The sequence below is a fragment of the Gobio gobio genome (genome assembly GCF_949357685.1).
Source record: "Gobio gobio genome assembly, chromosome: 9".
Taxonomy (NCBI): domain Eukaryota; kingdom Metazoa; phylum Chordata; class Actinopteri; order Cypriniformes; family Gobionidae; genus Gobio; species Gobio gobio.
Window position 1 is genome coordinate 33717217 of NC_137115.1, and position 25875 is coordinate 33743091.

Consider the following 25875-nt stretch of genomic DNA (forward strand, 5'->3'; position numbering starts at 1 on the left):
TATTTCCTTCTATGTCTCTGTTCTTTTTAACTGCACTCTTTTACGTGTGTGTCCTCTTGGTTTTCTCTGGGCTCATCCGTTATGACTGTTTCTGCAAGCTGCATTTGCATCAGGCTTTCATTTTGATTGGCAGGATGAGCCGTAAAAAACAGCCAATGGTTATTGTCCCGCTCAGCTTTATGGGAGTCCAAGAAGGTGTGAGCAGTGAGTTCATACTCTTTACCAAATAGAGTCCTAAACACACAAACACACACAAAAAAAAAACCAAGTAAATATACCACACAAAATGAACATTCAATTAGACTGACTGTTCTAAAGCTCAAGTGTATATATGTGTACACACATTTATATATACAGTATATACAGTGGGGAGAGCAAGTATTTGATACACTGCCGATTTTGCAGGTTTGCCCACTTACAAAGCATGTAGAAGTCTGAAATTTTTATCATACATACACTTCAACTGTGAGTGACGGAATCTAAAACAAAAATCCAGAAAATCACATTATATGATTTTTAAGTAATTAATTTTAAAGTTTTTGATACATCAGAAAAGCAGAACTTAATCTTTGGTACAGAAACCTTTGTTTGCAATTACAGAGATCATACGTTTCCTGTAGTTCTTGACCAGGTTTGCACACACTGCAGCAGGGATTTTGGCCCACTCCTCCATACCGACCTTCTCCAGATCATTCAGGTTTCAGGGTTGTCGCTGGGCAATACAGACTTTCAGCTCCTTCCAAAGATTTTCTATTGGGTTCAGGTCTGGAGACTGGCTAGGCCACTCCAGGACCTCGAGATGCTTCTTAGGGAGCCACTCCTTAGTTGCCCTGGCTGTGTGGTCGTTGTCATGCTGGATGACACAGCCACGACCCATCTTCAATGCTCTTACTGAGGGAAGGAGGTTGTTGGCCAAGATCTCGCAATACATGGCCCCATCCATCCTCCCCTCAATACTGTGCAGTCGTCCTGTCCCCTTTGCAGTAAAGCATCCCCAAAGAATGATGTTTCCACCTCCATCTGGGATGGTGAGGATTCTTGGGGTTGTACATATCCTTCTTCTTCCTCCAAACACGGCGAGTACAGTTTAGACCAAAAAGCTCTATTTTTGTCTCATCAGACCACATGACCTTCTCCCATTCCTCCTCTGGATCATTCAGATGGTCATTGGCAAACTTCAGATGGGCCTGGACATGCGCTGGCTTGAGCAGGGGGACCTTGCGTGCACTGCAGGATTTTAATCCATGACGGCGTAGTGTGTTACTAATGGTTTTCTTTGAGACTGTGGTCCCAGCTCTCTTCAGGTCATTGACCAGGTCCTGCCGTGTAGTTCTGGGCTGACCCCTCACCTTCCTCATGATCCCTGATGCCCCACGAGGTGAGATCTTGCATGTGCCCCAGACCGAGGGAGATTGACCGTCATCTTGAACTTCTTCCATTTTCTAATAATTGCGCCAACAGTTGTTGCCTTCTCACCAAGCTGCTTGCCTATTGTCCTGTAGCCCATCCCAGCCTTGTGCAAGTCTACAATTTTATCCCTGATGTCCTTACACAGCTCTCTGGTCTTGGCCATTGTGGAGAGGTTGGAGTCTGTTTGATTGAGTGTGTGGACAGGCGTGTTTTATACAGGTAACAAGTTCAAACAGGTGCAGTTAATACAGGTAATGAGTGGAGAACAGGAGGGCTTCTTAAAGAAAAACTAACAGGTCTGTGAGAGCTGGAATTCTTACTGGTTGGTAGGTGATCAAATACTTATGTCATGCAATAAAATGCAAATTAATTATTTAAAATTCATACAATGTGATTTTCTGGATATTTGTTTTAGATTCCGTCTCTCACAATTGAAGAGTAGGCTACCTATGATAAAAATTACAGACTTCTACATGCTTTGTAAATAGGAAAACCTGCAAAATCGGCAGTGTATCAAATACTTGTTCTCCCCATTATATATATATATATATATATATATATATATATATATATATATATATATATATATATATATATATATATATATATATATATATATATATATATATATATATATATATATATATATATATATATATATATATATATATATATATATTAGTGGTGGGCATAGATTTTTTTTTAATCTAGATTAATTCCAAGATTAATCTAGATTAAATTGGCTCATTTGAATTCTGCCGAAGGCATTCAGAATATGTGTGCTCCTAAGTGATCGTTTGTCTTTTTTTTAGTTTGAATAATAAATAACTTCTGTCCCTTTAAGACCAGACACACGCATGGACCCCATGTTCCTTTGAGCTGGTTATGACTGTGTTTACGTTAAAACTCACCAAGATGGGCATTGAAGCCGTGTGTAAGTGTTTTTTCAAATTACTCAGTTTGCTGGATTTGCTCAGCGTATTACACTCTATCAAGTGGATACATTTCGATTCTGTAGTTATTTTTGGATTTATAATTTTACTGGCTAAGATAATTGTATTTGAATTAAAACCAGTGCTGTTTTAGCTGTCGGCACTCAAATATTATTGCTGGATATTCGCACGAGTAAGTGATAGTTTCGTTTTTGAGCTGAGCCATTGACAGGCTGTTACCTTGATTGTGTGAGCGAATTACAAAAGCGTCCTCACCTGTTCTGAATGTAGTGATTAGCATCTATTTAATACGCTCGTTAACGCTGGTGCGGAAGCGTCAGCGGGAGCGTTCAGCCTCCTCGTGTGAAGACCGAAGAGGGTAAAGACCATTCGACTCTACTCTGCGCGACTCCACTCGAGCAAGGACACGACAAGGCACTTGACTATAGCTTTCCTTCTACTTTGTCCACTTTTGTGTTTTCATTGTTTTCATCTTTTTGTTTCTCTGACCCGTATTCACTATGTGCTTCCAAATTGCTACTATTACCACATACACCCGTAAATCACGCTCACATTCTAGGCGCCGTAATCCTAATAATCTGCAAAGTGTACCTATTTCCTCTGCTACAGTAATGTCAATTCCAATTGGTCTGTGGAACTGCCAGTCTGCTGTAAACAAAGCAGACTTTATTCCATCTATTTCCGCTCATTCACGTCTCAGTCTCATGGCTCTAACTGAAACCTGGATCAAACCAGAAGACACTGCCACTCCTGCTGCTCTCTCAAATAATTTCACTTTTTCACACACCCCACGCCCAATTGGGAGGGGTGGAGGTACTGGTTTGCTGATCTCAAATGATTGGAAATTTGAGCCCATTCCTTCTCTATCTGGCAACTGCTCATTTGAATCACACTCAATCACTATCACTCACCCGGCTAAAATCCATGTTGTAGTTATCTATCGCCCTCCAGGTCAACTGGGTAACTTCTTGGATGATTTGGATATTTTACTCTCTCACTTCCCTGAGGATGGCACTCCTCTGGTACTGCTTGGTGACTTCAACATCCACCTTGATAAACCCCAGGCGGCTGACTTCACCACTCTTATGACCTCATTTGACCTTAAGCTAATATCCACTACAGCTACTCACAAATCAGGTAACCATCTGGACCTGATCTACACACGCTACTGCTCCACAAACAACACTTTAGTTACTCCACTGCCCACCTCAAATCACTTTCTCATCACTCTTAACCTCATACTGACTCCGGACACAACACGCACTCCTCCGCAGATCACCTTTCGGCGTAATCTACGCTCGCTCTCTCCCTCCCGTCTATGCACTATGGTTTCATCCTCACTCCCTCCACCTGCTCAGTTCTCAGCACTAGACACTAACAGTACTACTGACACTCTTTGCTCCACTCTAACATCTTGCTTAGACAACCTCTGTCCCCTTACATCCAGGCCAGCCCGCACCACCCCCTCTGCCCCCTGGCTGTCCGATGTTCTCCGTGAACATCGCTCTGGACTCCGGGCGGCAGAGAGGAAGTGGCGCAAAACTAAAAACCCTACTGACCTAACCCTGTATCAGTCTCTTCTCGCTTCTTTCTCTGCTAATGTCTCCACTGCTAAAACTACATACTACCACAACAAAATCAACAACTGCTCCAACTCTCGTGCACTTTTCAAAACATTCTCTTCGCTCCTTTGTCCTCCTCCCCCCCTCCTTCGTCAACTCTTACAGCTGATGACTTTGCATCATTTTTCACAAACAAAACCTCCTCCATCAGCAGCCAATTCTCCACACCACAAACCGACACACACATCTCAACGACCATCACACACACGCTCCCCTCCTTCTCTCTGCTCTCCGAAGCAGATGTCTCCAAACTCATCCTTTCCAATCATCCCACTACATTTCAGCTTGATCCTATACCCACTCACCTCCTTCAGGCCATTTCCTCTTCTGTTACTCCTGCACTCACTCACATTGTCAATACCTCTCTTCACACGGGGACTTTCCCCACAGCATTTAAGCTGGCTCGGGTAACCCCACTGCTTAAAAAACCCTCTCTAAACCCAGCACTTTTAGAAAACTACAGACCGGTATCCCTTCTTCCTTTCATTGCAAAGACACTTGAGAGGGCTGTGTCTAATCAGCTCTATACGTTTCTTGAACAGAACAATCTCCTGGACATCAACCAATCCGGTTTCAAAAGCGGCCCCTCAACTGAGACTGCCCTGCTCTCAGTTACGGAGGCACTGAGACAGGCAAGAGCAGCCTCCAAATCCACAGTACTTATCTTACTGGATTTGTCTGCTGCTTTTGACACAGTTAATCACCAGATCCTCCTGTCAACTCTCATGAAGATGGGGATCTCAGGAACTGCTCTCCAGTGGTTCAAGTCTTACCTCTCAGGTAGGTCCTTCAGGGTGTCATGGAGTGGTGAAGTGTCTAAGTCACATCATCTAGCCACTGGTGTTCCCCAGGGCTCAGTGCTTGGACCACTTCTCTTCTCCATCTACATGTCATCATTGGGATCGGTCATTCAGAAGCATGGCTTTTCCTATCACTGCTATGCCGACGACACTCAACTCTACTTCTCATTTCAACATGATGATCCATCGGTTGGTGTTCGTATCGCTGCCTGCCTAACAGACATTTCAGCATGGATGAAGGAACATCACCTGCAACTCAACCTTGCAAAGACAGAACTGCTTGTGGTCTCAGCCAAACCAGCACTGCATCACAATCTCTCCATTCAGCTAGGATCATCAACCATAACTCCGTCCAGGACAGCCAGGAACCTTGGGGTTGTGATTGATGATCAGCTAAAATTCACTGACCACATTACTGCAACAACCCGGTCCTGCAGATTTGCACTATTCAACATTAGGAAGATTAGACCCTTCCTATCAGATCATGCCACACAACTACTGGTACAAGCTCTTGTTCTCTCCAGACTGGACTACTGCAATGCTCTTCTAGGGGGCCTTCCGGCATGCACTACCAAACCCTTGCAACTGATCCAGAATGCAGCGGCGAGGTTGGTCTTTGGTGAGCCGAAGAGAGCACACGACACGCCTCTCCTCATCAGTCTGCACTGGCTACCAATAGCCGCTCGCATTAAATTCAAGGCACTGGTGCTCGCCTTCAAAACATCCACTAGCTCTGCACCAACATACCTAAACTCGCTCGTTCAGACTTACACACCCTCCAGGAACTTACGTTCTGCCAGTGAACGACGCCTCGTGGTGCCATACCAGAGAAGCATGAAATCGCTGTCACTGACCTTTTCCTGGACCGTTCCCACCTGGTGGAATGACCTGCCTATCTCAATTCGTGCGGCCGAGTCTGTAGCCATTTTCAAAAAACGTCTAAAGACATATCTTTTCCAGCAACACCTGACCGATCGAGAATAGCACTTATCATTCTATTCATTGTCTGTCTGTCTAATTTATTTATTAAAAAAAATAAAAATAAAAATTCTGTTCTGTGCTAGATTAACTGAGAATTGTTACAGCACTTGCATTTGTTGATATTGTTGCCCTTAGACTGCTCTAGCTGCTTCTATTTCCCTCATTTGTAAGTCGCTTTGGATAAAAGCGTCTGCTAAATGACTAAATGTAATGGGCATTGAGACATTTTTGAGTGTATTTGACCATTAATAAGCTGGAAAAAGGAGCTCATTTTTGCACTTGTATGTCAGAGGCGGCTTTATTACGGTATGTGTGTGTGCGCTTCAGATGCGAGCGCGAAATCTGCGGGAATTAGTTGAACTAACGTTATGTGCAACCCCGCGCGAAATTCAGACCGGTCACACCAATACTAACAAAAGTCCAACAGAACACCCGTTCGCAATGTTCAGAGGATTAAACGGACTGAATGAGAGGAGGCGGGTGCGTGTCAACTCGCTGTCGGTCGGAGAGGAGAGCGCAGCTGATATCGATACTGTAGAAAATGAGTATTGTATCGTTTCAGATATTTCAGTATCGATACATAGCGAAATATGGATATTTTTGACAACACTAGAAGGCATACACACAGGTTCGAAGACTCGTTCTCTTGCCCCCTACAGTGCAATTTGGCTAGGTATACATCCGCGCTAAACTATCAAGGTGAAAGTCATCATAGCTTGCGTATAGTATAGACCCAGCTCCCAACCCAACTTTGAGAATAGATTAACGGCGATATTTTTTTTATCGCCCAATAATTCTCACGTTAACGCAGCACGTTAACGCCGATAACGGCCCACCACTAATATATATATATATATATATATTAGGGATGCCACAATTCTCAATATAATATTGAACCGTTCGGTACGGCCTTCACGGTTCAATACGCGCCTGTGAATTGCGTTTTTTTCGGTTTCGCATTTAATTAATTATTTTTCTACAAATTCTATAATTTGCCTCCATCCCAATACTGAACAACGCGACATACATTCACATCAAAGGTTCGTGGTAGAGTTATACTCACGGGACACTAGAGTTATTCACAATCATGAAAGTTCATTATTTGTATGCGTTTTAAAGCCTTGCCGGTTTCATTCGCGTGCGCGGTTTTTTACATGCGCTTTTCAGAGCGCGTGCACTAAAAGCCTGTCAAACACGTGAATACTGAACTAAGTAGTCGTCTTACTGCGTTAATACTGTCAAATACACACAAGGTTAACATAAACACAGTCGGTTATGTCTAAAGTGAAAGTAAAATCGCAATCGTGTCTGTATATTAGATGTGTAGAGGTCTCAAACTGACAGCAGCGCAGACAGTGAACACGCGGTCCTTAAAGGGACAGTTCACCTATAAAATTATGTCATTATTTACTCACTCTAATATTGTTTCAAACCTGTATTCATTTCTCGATGACAGAATTTTCAGTTTTGAGTGAAATATCCCTTTAATGTTAATACAACAACAAAAGAGAGAAAATCACTCACCGCTCTCGACTGAAAAACTAATACAGTAGCTAAGAATCAGTGTATATTTTATAGTGAAGTCTATGTAGTGTTTTATTTTTACATTCATTCAATTTCATACTTAAATGCTGCTGTACAGCTCTGAGCTGCCAGTGTAAATCTTTATATATATTTATTTTATATTATCCAATACACTAGGAATGTGTACAAGGGTTTTTTTAAAGTAAAGTTTTAAATTTAAGTAAGGTTTTTCAATTCTTTTAAGTAAAATAAAGAAAGAGTATTGCAATAAATAAATAGTCTTTTTTCTCTTTAACCTCTTGCGGTTCCTGTCGCCTAAGAATAGAATAACAAAAAATCAGAACCGAACCGAACAGAACCGAACCGAACCGAAAACCGCGGTATGTATTGAACCGTGGACTAACTGTATTGTTGCATCCCTAATATATATATATATATATATATATATATATATATATATATATATATATATATATATATATATATATATATATATATATATATATATATATATATATATGTGTGTGTGTGTGTGTATATATGTATAATGTTAAATCTATGTATAAATATTTCATATGGCAAAAACGTACCTAATATATGGCTAAACATTGATTTTTGTTCTTAAATAACTACACTAAATGCAAATACATATTTCTGAGTGAGACAAGATATCAAGAAAATGTAGAATGCAGAGTGGATTTTATTGATTAGGAATTCAATTTTGGAGTACCTGTAATATTTATCTATTCCCTGACCACTTGAATTAAAACTTTTTTAGCATGAAATATAACATTACCACAGGATGTGATTGCCCAGTGCAGCCAGACATTGATTGGTCTTACAGTGGGAAATCAAAACCTTGCTGTTCACCTGCCAAAACAAAGCATTCATGCCATGCTATTAAGTTGCCAATAAAAAACAAGTACATTTGAAAAAGATTTCATTTGAAAGTGTGTGCACCTGAACAGGGTATCCCTCATTTTCAAGCCTTTCTTGGGGGTCAAAGTAAATGACCTTCCACCAGCACAGGAAATCAAACTCCTCTACTAAGCTCAACTCCTGTAGTCGAGACTTCTTAGCACACTTCAGAAATGTTCTGTGATCACTGGCAAGGAACAGCTATGTGGAGTCGAACAGATCACATGTTAAGATATGGCAAACCCAGCAATTACTAGGCAAATTTAAAAAAAAACTGTGCATACATTCCAATCGCTTGTTTACCTCTCCGGCAAAGCCTGCAGTCGTTCTCAGGGCAAAGCTTTGATCGTATCTGAGCAGCTCTCCATCTGAGGTCCCATCAACACTGAATCACAGACCACATGTGATTTAACAGATCAGCAACTGTGTGTGTGTGATTGAGTACATTTGAATGTGCATGTGCAATACCTTGTAATGATAAAGGCGTTTCTAACACAAGGGGTCATGCTGTGGGATCCCCCCACCTGGAGGGGGCCGAGAAGGTGGGGGACTGGATTTGTCTGTGAATGTGATGCGATATTACTGCTGTCGGCAATGATGCTAAGAACACAAGGGTCATGTTCTCCACCTCCAGAGTTCACCAGCATGATTGTGTCACCAAAGTGCAGAAAGCCATCCTGCGACACTGATAAACTCACCTAAACAAAACATATAATCAGTCTCACATTTAGCAGACTAAACAGTCACACTTAAAGGGTTAGTTCACCCAAAAATGAAAATTTGCCCTACTCACCCTCAAGTCATCCTAGGTTTATATGACTTTCTTCTTTCAGACGAATAAAATCAGAGTTATATAAAAAAATGTCCTGGCTCTTCCAAGCTTTATAATTGCAGTGAATGGCTGAATCTGTTTTGAAGTCCATAAAAATGCATCTATCCATCATAAAAGATATCCACACTGCTCTGGGGGGTAAATAAAGGCCTTCTGAAGCAAAGCGATGCGAGTGTGTGAGAAAAATTTATTTAAAACTTTATAAACTAAAATAACTAGATTCTGACAGACAGCTGTATGCATCGTTTTACGGCAAAAGAGTAACCCCTGACCTGACGCATTATGTATTGACGAATGTGGAAGCGCAGAGGATAGAGCAAAACAAAACACCGGTCATGAATTAGAAGTCTAAAATTAGAATTTTTAAAGAGAAATGGTGGAGTATTTCGATACAAGAGAAGGGGAGCTTAAGTTTGTTGCCCTGCCATATTTGTTTTAACCCAAGAGGTGTCAAAGTTTGCGATGCTCCTCATATGTCAAACATCACGTCAGGGGCTCCTTTTATGCCGTAAGTCGACTTGCATAGGCCGTCTTTCGGAAGCTAGTTATTATAGTTTTTAAAGTTTTAAATATGGATATTTTTCTTACACAAACGCAACGCTAGGCCTTTATAAATCCCCCTGGAGCCGTATGGATATCTTTTATGATGGATAGATGCACTTTTATGGACTTCAAAACAGAAACGGCCATTCACTGCCATTATAAAGCTTGGAAGAGCCAGGACATTTTTTATTATCGTATTGGAATTATCGTAAATACGAGTTTCCTAGGTAAAAATTGCACATGAACGCCCTCTGATGACGTGTTTACCACTGGGAAGTTCGGAAATAATTTTGATACCCCAATTCCCGAGATGGGCGTGTCATAAACTTTAAACATGGTGGCGGGGAGAACTAGACTGCTGTGGCAGGTGTTGTTTTTTTTCCAAAACAGCTAGGTCGTCTTGTCTTGAAATGAATGTAGTACATATTTACATGTAAGAGTAATCATATGAAGCGTATTGTATGTTTGGTACACAGCGAAAATAGCCTGCATTTGACTGAAATTACAGAATCAGCAGAAAGCGGACTATCTGGAGTGTTTATATTTGTCGGTGCACGGGAGACTACATATGATGTTGGTTTTTAATAAGATTTTCCCAATAAATAGGCAAGAATAACCTGGTGTCCACCATGATTCCTGTTCACTCCGACAATAAAGCACTTGAACGCAACAAGCTCGTAATCACCACTTCTAAAGTGGGAATTATAAAATTTCCGATAGCACGTGAAGGCAGCATTAATCTTGGGCTAATTTTCATTTTTGGGTGAACTATCCCTTTAAAGTCAACATGAGATGAAAGCTGCATCTTTTCTTCCCTATGAGATATTCAAGTGAAACATCTTATCTAACAAGAAAAAATGTATGGCGGAACTTGATATTGTCCATTGGGAATTTAATGGATGGTTGTGGTTTACTATTGCTGTCATGTCATGGGAATGATAGGTTGTCCCACCCTTGCGCCAGTAGAAGGGATGTTGTTGAAAGAGGAAGGGGAAGTTGTTTTGGTTAAAGAGGGTACATGAATTAAAAAAATAATGATTTGCACGGATAAATCATTTATAATAAAACATTTTCCATTAAAAAAAAAAAATTAACTTAAAAAAAGCATCATTACATTAAATAAAAACAAATAAAAAATCAAATAAAGGTGTTAAATAATAGGCTAAATGAAAGACATCAAATGAGGGTATTAATTACATGTTTAAAAAAAATCTTTATTCTATTCATAATAATTAAAATGATAAAAAAAAAAATAATTCTATTTAATAGATAATTAATATTTAAAATGATATTTAATATATAATAATTAAAATAATGAAAAATAAATAATGTTCCATAAAAACTAAGAATTGTAATTTTTGATTTCATTGTGACAAATGTCTGAGCATCACTGCATTAAAAAAGCTAACTAATCATGCAAAACATTTACAAAAGGTTTTAAATAATAGGCTGAAAGACCACAGATTAGGGTATTAATTGCGTTTTTAAAACATTATTCTATTAGTATGTTGTTATCTGATAAACCTAATCATCTTGCAACATTGTTGAAAAACACTTGTCATATATCAGAAAAAAATGTCTTACTGGTTGCAGGATGTCTTGTCTCAAAGCTCCTTCTTTCTGGACTGTGAGCTCGCCTCTGTCTTTTTGAAGAATAAAGTTCTGTAGGTTTTCCTGCCGAGACACTGGTCATTTACTCACGTGTGCTCACTTCACTATTGGGATTTTACTTACACGCAGTCAGTTACCCTCAGGAAATGCGTCAAAACTACAAACCTCTTCTAAAGTCACGTCTTCTTTCCAGTTTCCCACACGAACGCGCGGATTATAGGTCCTAACATGAGCCATGTCACAGTCTTTGTAAAACCCGACAGACTGGTGATAAGTGTGTAAATATATGTAGAATACAAACGTAAACTAAACTCCTCTACTACAGTACAGGTAAGAACCGTTTCCATGGATGCGTAACAACACATGTGCGCTACTGCGCCTGCGCCTGCGTCTCCATGGTAACACTTTTGCCCTTTAGTTTACCAAGTTTTGTTTTATTGAAAATAGCACTGAAAATAGCAGTCTAAAATATTTACATTTAATATGTTATAATTAACTTTTATATATTTCCGTGCACAGTATATAGGCCCATAGATACGTAGCTATATGTATGGGCATAGGGGGCCTATATTTACAGTAACGTTACGTTACCGGTCAAAAGTTGGGAAACATTAAGATTTTTGAAGGAAGTAACGTTATTAAGCTCCCCGAGGCTGCATTTAGTTGATCAAAAATACAGTAAAACAATAATATTGTGAAATATTATTACACTTTAAAATAGCTGTTTTCTGTTTTAATATTTTCAAAAGTAATTTGTTCCCGTGATGTAAAGCTGAATTTTCAGCATCATTAGGCTACTCCAGTCTTCAGTGTCACATGATCCTTTAGAAATTATAGTAAAATGCTGGTTTTGTGCTCAATTATTATTGGTGTTAATCAATTATTAATAATGGTTCTTTTTATCAATGTTTAATATTTATTTATAACATTTTAATATTATTATAATTGTAGGCTATTATTTATAATATTGTTGTGGAAACTGCGATAATTTTTTTTCTGGATTCTTTGAAATAGAAATCTTTTGTATCATTATAAATGTCTTCTTAATTGTCTCTTTTGATCAATTTAATGCGTCCTTGCTGAATAAAAGTATTACATTATTTATAGGCTATAATACCTCAAAACATTAAATGGTAGTGTATCATGGTTAAGCAGCACAACTGTTTTCAACATTCATAATAATGAGAATGAGCAGCAACTCATCATATTAGAATGATTTCTGAAGGAACATGTGACACTTAAGACTGGAGTTATGATGTTGAAAATTCAGCTTTGCATCACAGAAATACATTTTAAAACATATTAAAACAGAAAACAGTTATTTTATAGTAATAGTATTTCACAATATTACTGATTTTACTGTATTTTTATCAAATAAATGAAGCCTTGCTGAGCATAAGAGACTTCTTTCAGAAACATAAACAAATGTATATTTGAGTAAACATAATTAGTTACTTAAGTATCTTTTTGGCTGCTGTAGTTTTGCTGAGTAGATATTAGCAACTTTTATTTTTTAATAAGTAGCCTATGTGTACTTTTTACTCCAGTAGGCCTACATTTGTGATGAGTAATGCAATTATTCACGGCGTTGAAGGTAGGCTATACTTTATCTTGTGCATTTTGCCTCACCCAAACTTCTCAAACACTTTACTCTAATATGAGTGGCTTAGTGCATTAGCAGCTATAGTTGTGAATAGCAGATATTTTATCTTCTGCCTACAGTTTTGCGACATTTTCTGTAAAACAAAACAATTTCTCATATTAGGCAATATATTATATTGACCAAGATGGCGGCGCGAGTAGATCGCGAGGCTCAGCGTCTCTCCAGATTCTGCAATTTTGCGGTATTTTTCTTGTTCATCTCGGGTCTGTTCGTACAGAACAGTTGTGCTTTTACATCGTACACCCGCTGTGAGCTTTTGGATATTGGTTTGCGAATTTCCGACAGTTTTATGGACAATCTTCAACTCCTTCCTGAGATCGCTAGGACGCCCGAGGCGATGCGCTCTGCCCGGCCGGGCGGAAGTGCTAGAAGGCGGCGCTGTGATCGTAAACAAAGACGGGGTAAGCGTGGAGGTCTAAGAGCTAAGCTAAGGCTAACTCCTTACCGGCTCTCTTTACCCAGCATTTTCCTTGCCAATGTACGATCGCTAGTGAACAAAATGGAGGAGATTCGACTCAGCATTACACACAGTAAGAAACTTTTGAACTGTAACGTCCTAATCTTCACTGAAACCTGGTTAAACAGCGGAATACCGGACACCGCTATTGAGCTAGCGGGACGCCACACACTCCGGGCGGATAGAACACTAGATGGCTCCGGGAAGAGCAGAGGGGGTGGATTGTGCATTTATATTAACAAAGCTTGGTGCACAAACTCTGCTATTGTTGGGAGTCATTGTTCAGCTAACCTGGAGTTTCTCATGGTTAAATGTAGACCGTTTTATCTACCGCGGGAGTTCACCTCCACTATTATCACTGCAGCCTATATTCCCCCGGATGCTGATGCCAAGCTTGCTATGAAAGAACTTCACGCAGCCATCAGTAAACAACAGACTGATCACCCGGAAGCTGCGTTTATTGTTGCAGGTGACTTTAATCATTCAAACCTAAAGTCAGTGCTACCCAAGTTTCACCAGCATGTTTCCTGCCACACCAGAGGAAACAAAACCTTAGACCATGTATATACAAACATGGCTGGAGCTTACGTTGCGACACCCCTCCCCCACCTGGGACAGTCAGACCACCTCTCTTTGTTTCTATCACCCAAATATTCACCCCTCATCAACCGTGTGAAGCCATCAGTAAAGACCATCAAGGTGTGGCCTGCGGGGGCAGACTCCACACTCCAGGAAAGGTTTCTAAACACAGACTGGAGTATGTTTGCTTCTCAAGCCACCAGTGGCGCTCACACGGACATTGACTCATTCACTTCCTCTGTATTGGATCATATCAATACCACCATCGACAGTGTTACAACCCAGAAACAGATCACCACATACCCTAATCAGAAGCCATGGATGAACAGGGAAGTGCGACTCCTGCTGAAGTCACGCAATACTGCCTTCAAATCAGGTGATGCACAAGCCTACAGTACGTCCAGGGCAAACCTGAAGAGGGGCATCAAAAAGGCCAAGCACTGCTACAAGCTAAAGATAGAGGGTCACTTTTCCAACTCTGACCCTCGACGCATGTGGCAGGGCATCCAGGCCATCAGTGACTACAAACCCCCCCACTCCACCCCCGCAGCCACTGATGTCAACTTCCTGAACGAGCTAAATTACTTTTATGCTCGTTTTGAAAGAGACAACAGAGAAACTGCCACCAAGCTCAAACCCTCAGCTGACCACCCACCAATCACACTCTCCTCCACAGATGTCTGCAAGGCACTGAGCCGGATCAGCGCACACAAGGCTGCTGGACCAGACAACATCCCTGGACGTGTTCTCAGGGCATGTGCGGAGCAGCTCGCTGGGGTTTTTACAGACATTTTCAACCTGTCTCTTGCCCAAGCAGCTGTACCGACATGCTTTAAACGCACTTCCATTGTGCCAGTGCCGAAACACTCTAACCCGAGGTGCCCTAATGACTACCGCCCTGTAGCACTCACACCCATCGTTATGAAGTGCTTTGAGCGGCTGGTCCTGGAACACCTAAAAGACTCTATACCATCCACATTGGACTCACACCAGTTTGCCTACCGCAGCAATAGGAGCACAGAGGATGCCGTTTCCATGGCACTGCACTCTGTGCTCACCCATCTGGACCATAAGAACACGTATGCACGCATGCTGTTTGTTGACTTCAGCTCAGCATTCAACACTGTCATCCCATCCAAGTTAATAGCTAAACTTGGAGACCTGGGCATCAACACTTCAATGTGTAACTGGATTTTGGACTTCCTAACTGACAGACCCCAGAATGTTCGTTCAGGATCCACCTGCTCCACATCCATCACTCTTAACACTGGTGTACCACAGGGCTGTGTGCTAAGCCCGTTTCTCTACTCCCTCTTCACCGCCGACTGCAAGCCTGTGTATGGATCTAATTCTATCGTCAAGTTTGCGGACGACACAACGGTGATCGGTCTCATCAGCAACAACGATGAGACTGCCTACAGGGAAGAGATCCAGCACCTGGCCACATGGTGCGCTGATAATAACCTGCTCCTCAACACCACCAAAACGAAGGAGCTCATCGTGGACTTCAGGAAGGAGTCAAGAGGCACACACGACACCATCCACATCAATGGAATGGCTGTTGAGCGTGTCTCCAGTTTCAAGTTCCTGGGGATCCACATCTCGGCGGACATGTCGTGGACGACCAACACCTCCAGCCTGGTCAAGAAGGCTCACCAGCGCCTCTTCTTCCTGAGGACACTGAGGAAGAATCAGCTCTCCTCGGCTATCCTGGTGAACTTCTACCGCTGCGCAATAGAAAGCATCCTGACCAACTGTGTGGCAGTGTGGTATGGGAGCTGCTCTGTTGCGGAGCGCAAGGCACTGCAGCGGGTGGTGAAAACTGCCCAGCGCATCACAGGGACTCCACTGCCTGCCATCGAGCACATCCAGAGGAAACGCTGTCTGCATCGAGCTCGCAGCATCCTCAAGGACTCCTCTCACCCAGCCCACAGACTGTTTTCTCTCCTGCCCTCCGGCAGGCGTTTCAGGATCCACCGGACCAGGACCAGCAGACTAAAGAACAGTTTTTTCCCCAGAGCTGTCTCCTTACTGAACTCCAACCCCCGCTGATCCACTTCCCTCATATACTGATAACTCTCCTACCTCACATCCACCTTCACTTTGTTATTTGCACTACCGACTGTTTATCACAGTAACAACTGTTTACATATGCATCTTACACTGCCATATCTTAACTGGATTATGCTCATTTGCACTGCTGACTGTATTTATAGTACCAATGTTTACATTTGCATTTTTGCACTGTACTTCTAAATGTAATATGCAACCACTTTCCACTGCACTTTACACTTTTTTTTCCGGATAGCTCTGTCCATAATTTATTGCACTACCCTAATCCACTGCTATTCCTCATATTAGCCTAACATATTATTGTATACCTCTATCTGTAAAATTCTGATTATAGTAATAGCCATCTGTATATTGTATTCATAGTACATATTCACCTGTAAATTCTTTTTATAGTAATAGCCATCTGTATATTTATTCACTGTACATATTCACCTGTAAATTCAGTTCTGTTTATAGTAATAACGTCTCTCTATTTATACATATTTATACATATTCAGTACATATCCATGTCCTGCACTTACGCATCCATTGTATATCCTGCACTTGCTGCTATTGCACTTCTGGTTAGACCTAAACTGCATTTCGTTGCCTTGTACTTGTACTTGTGTAATGACAATAAAGTTGAATCTAATCTAATCTAATATTATCTTTTAATGTATTATATTACTTCAGCCGAATGTGTTATGGGACAGTAATAAAATGTGATATTTTTTTAATATAACAAACAATCTTGCACATTATTGCATAAAACTGAATTATCACATGAACAAAATGAATACAAATATAGATTGAAATACTCTTTGTATTTGAATGTAACCCCTTACAATTTGAATAGACTTAAACACTTACTTACACTTACCATGTTTTCTTTCTGACTTTCTCACACTTGAGTGTTAATCAGACCCACATTATTTAAATTTGACCAATCTAATATATCGATATTCAAATTAAGTTCTGTTATGACAACATTTTAAGAACACCCACCAGTATTGCTACATATTGTGCTGCATAGATGATACATGCATATGACATTCAGATGCACGTCTTTAATAACAAAACAAAAAAAAACTTAATTATTTTATATCAAATAGCTGAATTATAGAAATCCCTTATTTCAATGAACACATCAACCAAACAAACTAAAACATACACAAGTTATCAGAAATGCAATTATTAGAAATGGTCTTACAATCATGATCCAACTACATTCTTTAATGTATTATATATTCATATTAATATATTTTATATGAAATAGCATTTCATTAGATTTTCTAATTAAATTAGGTCACTTTTCAATGGCGTCAATATGTGTGCTATATAATGAATCTTGCATATTATCAGATATGAAACCTCTCACTTTCACAATGTGTACTGTATGCAGAGCGAAAAAGGCAGTGGAGATTTTAGATAAACTACATTAGAAGGAAGGCTCATTTGAGCTTGAAAGACTATGTGTGTAAGTGCGGTTAAGTGCTTTCACGTCAATAACGGAACTGATAGATCATAAATAGATAATACACGTTTATGAGAGCTGTGCTCTGAAATATTAAAACTCCAGTGGGAAAAGCAGCAAGCGGCAGTGTGCAAAAGTATTGCTGATATTATTACAGGAAAAACTTATTTCAATCAAATATACCACTGTCATGATCCACCTGCTTCCTACTGTATGCACACTGCATGTAAGCTTGTTTAACTGCTGGAAGAAACAACACACAAGACATGGTCCCATTGAATAACCAAAACCAGCTTTATGAAGACAAAATAAGAGACAAAGGAATATATTCATAGTCAAAGATGCCTTGAAAAAAAAGGACTCCCTATCAAGAAATATAAAGGTGTTCATACAATCATAGAAAGAAAAACAATTGCTATAAACTTAACAAAAATGATTCTGGAGAGAAATCAATAGGCTATTTCTAAAGAACATGAGGAAGCCAAAATCATGAAGTCAAAACTTTTCCAACATTGCCTCCTTAAAATAGAACATCTCATTCAATTGTCTTCACATTGCATTTAGATAATTATGTGCTGTAGAAAGCATTGCTAATATTTGCTAGGTGTTTGGTGTTGTGCATGGTCGCCAAAGCATTGCTGGGTGGTTGCTTCCTGGCCTGAGATATACTCAGGAATCGGCACGGATCAATCCTTCATCGTAAATCCAATCATTTAGAGAAGTAATAGCACGACTTGAGGTATAGCATCATTCTGTAGATCGTAGCACAAGTGGTGCGAGATGAATTACAGTATCTTAGATCAAACTGCAAGTTGGCTGAAGCTAAAGTCTGATTAATTCCTATTTGAAACCCTTTTACTTGAGTAAATCAGAGGCTTTTCTCATTAATCTGCTGCAGCAGACAGAAGTAGGACTCAGAAACCCTTAGGCTCAATAAAAGAGGACAAACACTCCCTTTCTCTTGGTCTCTCCCCTCCCGCACTTACTCAGTCCCATCACAGCCCATTAAAAGTTTAGTGCTGTTGTTCAGCAAATTGAAAATGTGTGCTGGTATTGATCCACCATCATGCATCCATTCTGGATCTCTGGAGGCTCATTTTCCTTTTCTTGTAAGCTTTTGTGAGGGAAGATATTACATTTTGTTGCACTATTTTGGCTGCGAGTTGACCACAAATCCAGGTCATTAATGAAGAATATGCAAACAAAAACAGAGATAAGACTCGTATCTCTCATACCTCAGCATTTCCCCCACATATGAGGACATTTAGCAGATTTAAAGAGCAGTTGTAAATGTAAATGTGCCACTATGAATGAATTATCCAAGCATTTAAATGGAGAGAGAAAGCAGAGGTGCGGGAGAGAGAAACACGTGTCGCTGTGTGAGCGAATGGATGCCCGTTTCAGGTTTCAGCAGAATTACATTAGACTAATGGGAACTCCCCAATATCCATCAACAAAGAGGGTATACCGGAACATCCTGAATCCATAAACTGCTGAATAAACATTTAACTGAGAGTGTGCTAAAATTCCAAAAACAAAACTAAAGGTTGGGAAACTCCATGGAAAGTCTCAGGAAATGTTTTTAAAATGAAATGAAGCCTGTTTTGCATAGGTTGTACAGTCTGCCATGCTTGTTGAATTCGCTTCATGAAGAAATCATGCTCTCTTTCAAAGCTTTATAATATTACCTAATAAACACGTAATTGTACCATTCAAAGTAGCTTTAGGCATGTCATGTGACTGCATGTACGTTACATGCTGAGTGGAATGACGATGATGAGGATAAGGATGATGGTGGCAGTGATGCTGAGGGCAGCGATGCGGAACGTCTGGTTCCTGTTGCAACGGGTGTACGAATACGAACGGCGCAGGAGCGTGTCGGAGGCTGGCGTGTAAATCTCGTCTGTCCAGAACTCCAAAGACTCAGGGGCCTGCAAAATATAATCCGAAATTTTCAGTTTATAAATGCTGGTTTATCTGCTCAACAAGCTTCTGTTTTGTTAAGATTGATTTTATGTTTAGGGTCCCAAAGAGCTCAATGATGTATATACACTCACCTAAAGGATTATTAGGAACACCATACTAATACTGTGTTTGACCCCCTTTAAACGATGCCCAATTGGCACTAAGGAGCCTAAAGTGTGCCAAGAAAACATCCCCCACACCATTACACCACCACCACCAGCCTGCACAGTGGTAACAAGGCATGATGGATCCATGTTATCATTCTGTTTACGCCAAATTCTGACTCTACCATCTGAATGTCTCAACAGAAATCGAGACTCATCAGACCAGGCAACATTTTTCCAGTCTTCAACTGTCCAATTTTGGTGAGCTCGTGCAAATTGTAGCCTCTTTTTCCTATTTGTAGTGGAGATGAGTGGTACCTGGTGGGGTCTTCTGCTGTTGTAGCCCACCCGCCTCAAGGTTCCTCATACCTCGGTTGTAACGAGTGGTTATTTCAGTCAAAGTTGCTCTTCTATCAGCTTGAATCAGTCGGCCCATTCTCCTCTGACCTCTAGCATCAACAAGGCATTTTCGCCCACAGGACTGCCGCATACTGGATGTTTTTCCCTTTTCACACCATTCTTTGTAAACCCTAGAAATGGTTGTGCGTGAAAATCCCAGTAACTGAGCAGATTGTGAAATACTCAGACCGGCCTGTCTGGCACCAACAACCATGCCACGCTCAATATTGCTTAAATCACCTTTCTTTCCCATTGTGACATTCAGTTTGGAGTTCAGGAGATTGTCTTGACCAGGACCACACCCCTAAATCCATTGAAGCAACTGCCATGTGATTGGTTGATTAGATAATTGCATTAATGAGAAATTGAACAGGTGTTCCTAATAATCCTTTAGGTGAGTGTATAAAAACAATAAAAGGTTTTTTTTTTTTTTATATCTCAAATTATGCACTTTGTAAAAATGGATTACCATCCAATCTAGTAATTTTACTCTATTTTGGGTCATTTTGACCCCAGAAAAAAGACATAGCAGAAAAATACAGATTTATGAGGTGACAGATTTCACTGAAATCATTACATTTGGAAATGTTACCTGAAGGTCCAGAGGTGTTAAGTCTGATTGGCTCCAGGTCACTTTGGGGCGGTCAGTCAGATGCTGGGAAGTGCTCTGGACTGATGTGCGGCGTGGTGCATTCTGGGTCTCAGGTGGCATGAGGTGAAAACCCGTCACTTCCTGCACTACGGGAACCTCTCTTTTGTACACTCCACCTAAATAATCTGACTGAGGAGCCAAACAAGATTTATAGTATAATCAACGATTCACCCTTACAGAGGGTCCAAAGGAGACCACTAGTGAAAATGCATACCATTGCATTCTTCTCTAAATGAATACAATTTTATGAATGAATTTTATGAATGAATTTAAAAATTTGCTTTATTGACAGCAGCTCCATGAACTCCACAAGTTTGTGCAAAACTGTTGACCATGTTTTCAAGCTTGATTTGAGAATGTGGATTTAATGCTTCAACACGCTTCAGGGATGATTTTTAGATTTTTTTTAATGATTTTTTTTAGGCCAACCCGGAAATTAGCATTACCCTGGTTCCCTCCACAAATACCCATACATTTGTTTCCCCCATTGGCTTTTGGATTATTGCAGAAATTAAGCTCTGTGACCAGCAGAAGTGTATTATTCTTACACATTTTGTTCATCAAGAAGAATCTTTTCAAGTTATAAAGTTTGCTATAAATGAACACAACTTTACAAGTCTACAAGTTGGGAAGTTTTAGTTAGAATACAACATGGCTGTAAATATGTATTAGTGAGCAGATTAGTTGTCCTGTCCGGCGTGATGACGTTTAATGTACTGAAAACTTCAATATTACAACTTTTATGTTGTAGACAAAAACGTGAAAATATCTCAAGCTTGTGTTAACCACAGGCATTATTTCAGGCAGTTAACAACCCATTGACTTTGGAACTATAGAACCGGAAATGCAAAAAAATGCTAATTTCTTTCTGGGTTTTAGGACTCATTCCTGCAGCATACAAAAAAAATGACCTTTTTTCTACACACATTGTCAGTCACAAATGTATTTATTTTTTTGTGACCTAGAAAAAGTGCTTAAATCTTTAAAGGTGCTATAAGTAAGCCATTTTGCTTCCAATAATTACTCCAAACCCTGCCCATATGCACAAAATGAATCAAGCAGAGAACATTGGCTAGTATTCCGATTGGATGCAAAACTTTCTGATTTATATATGCTTTCTAACTCTTATTTTGTTGTTTACAGAGGCCTAATTCATTATAGCATAATAGCATACTATTAATATTTTTCCATACATTTATATAGCAGAAATAATAAGAGTAGTATGCTAACATGAGTAGTTCTGTCACAAAGACAAGTATGATTTCTCACACATATGTCAGTGATTTAAGGAGATTTTATGTGCAAGAAATATCACTTACAGACCACCGTTTTTACTTGATAACTTTTCTTTGTTGTAAAATTCTTAAACATTATAAAAACTACCAGACATTTGGACCCCTCTTTACATTTGTTGTCTCAGCAGATATTTTGGTTGCACTTTATTTTACAGCACGTGCAAAAAATTGTGTAAAGTACTGGGTAATATAAGGTACCTACATGGGTTAAGGTTAAGTTTAGGGGTAGGTTCAGGGTTAGTAGTAAGTTATTACCCAGTTATTGCAATTACTATATTAAATGCAAAGTATGTACATGGGGTACAGGACTGTAAAATAAAGTGCTACATATATTTCTTGTCCTGTTACCTTAGCAGGCTGTATGTGTGGCTCCTTGCTGAAGCTGATGCTCCACTCTCTCTGGGCTTCAGACCCGCTGCTCTCCGTGTGGCTCCTGGAGGGCCTGCGTATAAACAGACGTCTACGTTTTGCTGCTGCCTCATTGACGCCCTCCATTCCTGGATTGGTCCTCGGGGACCCCTGCTGTTGCTGTATGTTAGGCCGTGCTGCGAGCTGTGGTTGTATGATCATTTGATGCGTGTGAGGGCATGCGACCTGGTCCCGCTGTTCCAGTCGGTCCAGCGTTGAGAGGACAAGGGACAGTTGTTCACGTAGTTCTGCGATCGGCTCTAGCTGTTGCTCCAGCTCCGTGACCCGTTGGAGCAGGCGTCCCACACCCCATCTCACACCCTCCTCAGGTGCCTCCAAGGAGTGAAACAACCTCCGTAACTTTCCCAATCGCTCACGCCTCTCTGGCAAACCGCCCCCGCCCCCTTCCTGGGTCCCACCTCCTTCCCCTGGCAACACTGCCATGGAGCCACACATGCTAATGTCATCTAGGAAACGGAATATGGCACTAATGTCGTCCTCGCCAATGTCAGGGTTGTCAATGGAGAGTTTATCGCCAAGCATGAGGCTTCGTAAAGCACGGCGATCTGCAGGTTCCGTCTGGGTGCCAACGCTAGTCGCGCCATCAAAGCTTGGTGACCAATCGTACCATGCCTCCAAACTCATGCCGCTCAGCCGCGTGAAGGTATCCCGCACCGAGTTGACGATCTGAGGATCGAAGCCGGGAATGTCAAAGCTTGACCCATCAAAGCTGATTTTAACAGATCCTGGTTTTCGTAAACCAGACTTCTCTAAAACAGACCGCTCTGATCTGGGTTTCTGCAGCCCAGTCGTTTCAGGCTCAGGTCTTTCATCCGACGTCCTGCTGTCAATGTCCAAGCTGTGGCTCTTGACTTGAAGGAGCGGGGTTTGCTGCTTTTGGTTGGAGACTGTAGGGCCGAAGTATGTGGACGTCTGGAGCTCATCCAAACTCTCCTGCTTTGCCTGATGCCACGGAGTCTGAGGGTCATACGGGTCAGTGGCGTCATCATACGCATCACATGCATCTTGTTCAGGTGCATTTGAATGAACATATAAATGATCATGCAGACATTGCGCGTGTGATGCCGGGTTGCATGTGTGGTGGTCACTTGCATATGTCGCGGGGTCTGGATAGGGGTTCGTTTGGGTAATATAAAGCATTTCCTCACCATCCGATCTTGGTCCATCTGGGCTTTGATCTGATTGGCCGCCTCCTTCTGTGGACATAAGTGGTACCTTGAGGATCCCTTCTTTAAAGGCACTCCTCTTCTGAGAGCAGGAACGAGCGACGCAGGCCCCCTGATTGGTTGCCGGCATGTTGCCTGCCTCCTGATTGACCGTATCGCTGGAAACGTCCCCAGAATGCGCGTTCTGCATGCTGTCCCGGTTGTGCATGTGTGAGTGAGACTGAGCAATCAATGCGGAGGTGGTCCAAGCATGTGAAGCCTCCCTGTTATGACTGAATGCTTCACAAGGGAGGTTCTCATATTTACAGTCCTCAGAGGTGGTCCCTCCTACTGTGACGGGTAAGGCGGCCGGCCAGTTGTAACGCACAAATTCCTTCCCACAGACCTGACAGGGCGTCAGCGACTGAAGGTTCTGAGCGTATGTAGGTGCCACGCGGTTGTGCATAAGGAGGTTGAACAGTGAGACGACGTCGGCGGCCGCTGAGAGCCGGTTGCTGCAGGGCGGGTGAAGGCGCTCTCGGAAGAGGGTGGTGGGGAAGCAGGGGTCTCTACAGGCGGTGGAGTATAAGAGACTCCGTAATTCTAGAAGGGGCTGCAGGCTAAAGCTTCCACTCAGATAGACACAAATGTCTGGATACAACACGCTCCCATGGCACGCACCCAACACCTCCAGGATCTCCAACAATACCAGGGGGTCTTCAGGATTTTCAGCCATATTTGAACTTTTAGCTGTGCACACTACATTTAAAAAATGTAAGCCCACTGTCCTCTGCTTTCCCCCTTCATCAAAGACACATGCAGCTCTGCAAAAGGGAGCACAGCAGTGAAATCAGGTCAGCCAGAGGAGGATTTCCACAAAAATCCACTTTGCATTGATTTCATATAAATCCTATGCAAGTTAAAACAGTCCAAGAAAAGAAAAGTGCAATGAAAACAAGCGGTTACCTCTTGTCATTGGGATATGATGCTGAGAATAAAGCTATTCACTGCTGACCTTATTCAAAGCCTTAATATAGCCACTGATCGGAGCATTTGAAAAGCGCAGAAATCATTAGAGACATCACAAAATCGTCCATCTCCACTGATCAGGGTCCCACCTAAGAGACTCTTGTTGGTAAAGCAGCGGTCAGTGGTAAGGCAGCGGTCAGTCCCATGTTCAATGCAGAAAAGCAGGTCGCCTGGGGTCTCCAGAGACTCCGTAAATCCCGGGTCTCATCCCTTAATAAGATGATCAGAACATCCTGTACATGAGAAACAGTATAGATAGTTTCTGCTTCATGTGTGACAGGAGCGTTGCATCCTCTAGTTGGTGTGTTTGCACACGGAGCTTCTGTGGTCAGTCATGCATGACGTTAGTGGCTATTCTAATGCCCAACAATAAACATACTAAAGGAGAAATGCATTGTAAAGTACAGAAATCTCTAGAAGAGACCTCAAATTGTAACCCATTTTCTTTTTTGCTATTTACAATCATTAAAAATAATACATTAATAAAAACTAATAAAACATATTTAAAAATATATATCAAAAACATTGATTGAATGAATGAAAATTTGTCAATAAATATAAAAAAAATAAAACAAAATCAGAAATATATACAGATATTAATTTATACATTTCTCTGTACTTTATTTTTTATTAATTGGTTAATTGTTAATAAAAAAGTCAGCTAAATATACAGTAAATAGATATAATAGAAATGTATTGGAGTTGCATTTACCTGGAGTTCTCCTCTGCACTTTGCTCTGTGATAATCTATATACGCATGAATAAAATATTTTTATTAAATAATGATTAAAAAATAAATAAATCAATGATTTACATATTAAATTATTAAATAAAATGTAATACTCCTTATCAGATTTGAAATCTTTATAAAGAGCCTACATTTAAAAACAAACAAAACAAAAACATTAAAAAATCTTTTACATTTACAAAGTTTGGAGCATGTGAATTTTCTTGATTTTTCTTTATTTCCTAAGAAACGGAATAAAAATGGAAGCCCACCTGTACCATCAGAGAATTTGTCCTGATGCACATAGACTGTCCCAAATCACATGCAAACAACAGTGGAGTCAAAAGTCAAAGAGACCCAGCATCCGCTCAGTATTGTACTGAAGTGGGTGATGAGATCTTTACAGACTATAACACACTTCCTCTCTCAGTTTAAGTATAGCCTACAGATGTAAGCTGATCAAACCTTTTAAAAGAGTAATGGAGCTCATTCACTTTAGATGGCAGAGAGTCGGAACTGCTAAGACTCATCAGGAACTCAAGTTCTATGTCTAATTGATGAGCATCTGAAATACATTAGGTTTAAGACCTTTTCAGCACACAATACAAGTGTATTGTAAAGTTTGTTGTGGAGTTATAAAGTTTGTTAATTTGTCTCTGGTTCAAAATTATTCATCATGAAAACCACTGGGGGGCAACACAGTTCATGTTA

At 40.8% G+C, this 25875-nt stretch overlaps 2 protein-coding genes across 2 annotated transcripts; both read right to left on the minus strand.

The window, feature by feature from the left end:
- Positions 1 to 26: 26 nt before the first annotated feature.
- On the minus strand, positions 27 to 11431 carry cfap161 (cilia and flagella associated protein 161; the record flags this gene model as incomplete). The annotated part of the gene is made up of 7 exons (XM_079826144.1): positions 27 to 234; positions 8087 to 8160; positions 8251 to 8409; positions 8512 to 8593; positions 8677 to 8906; positions 11168 to 11257; positions 11360 to 11431. 7 exons carry the CDS (start codon positions 11429 to 11431, stop codon positions 27 to 29), a joined length of 915 nt encoding a protein of 304 aa, XP_079682270.1.
- A 6259-nt stretch (positions 11432 to 17690) lies between these two features.
- Positions 17691 to 24144, minus strand: minar1l (membrane integral NOTCH2 associated receptor 1-like; the record flags this gene model as incomplete). Its single annotated transcript, XM_079825444.1, has 3 exons — positions 17691 to 19350; positions 20480 to 20668; positions 22183 to 24144. The coding sequence occupies 3 exons, from the start codon at positions 24142 to 24144 to the stop codon at positions 19171 to 19173; spliced, it is 2331 nt and encodes a 776-aa protein (XP_079681570.1). The 3' UTR covers positions 17691 to 19170.
- Between the last annotated feature and the right edge of the window lie 1731 nt (positions 24145 to 25875).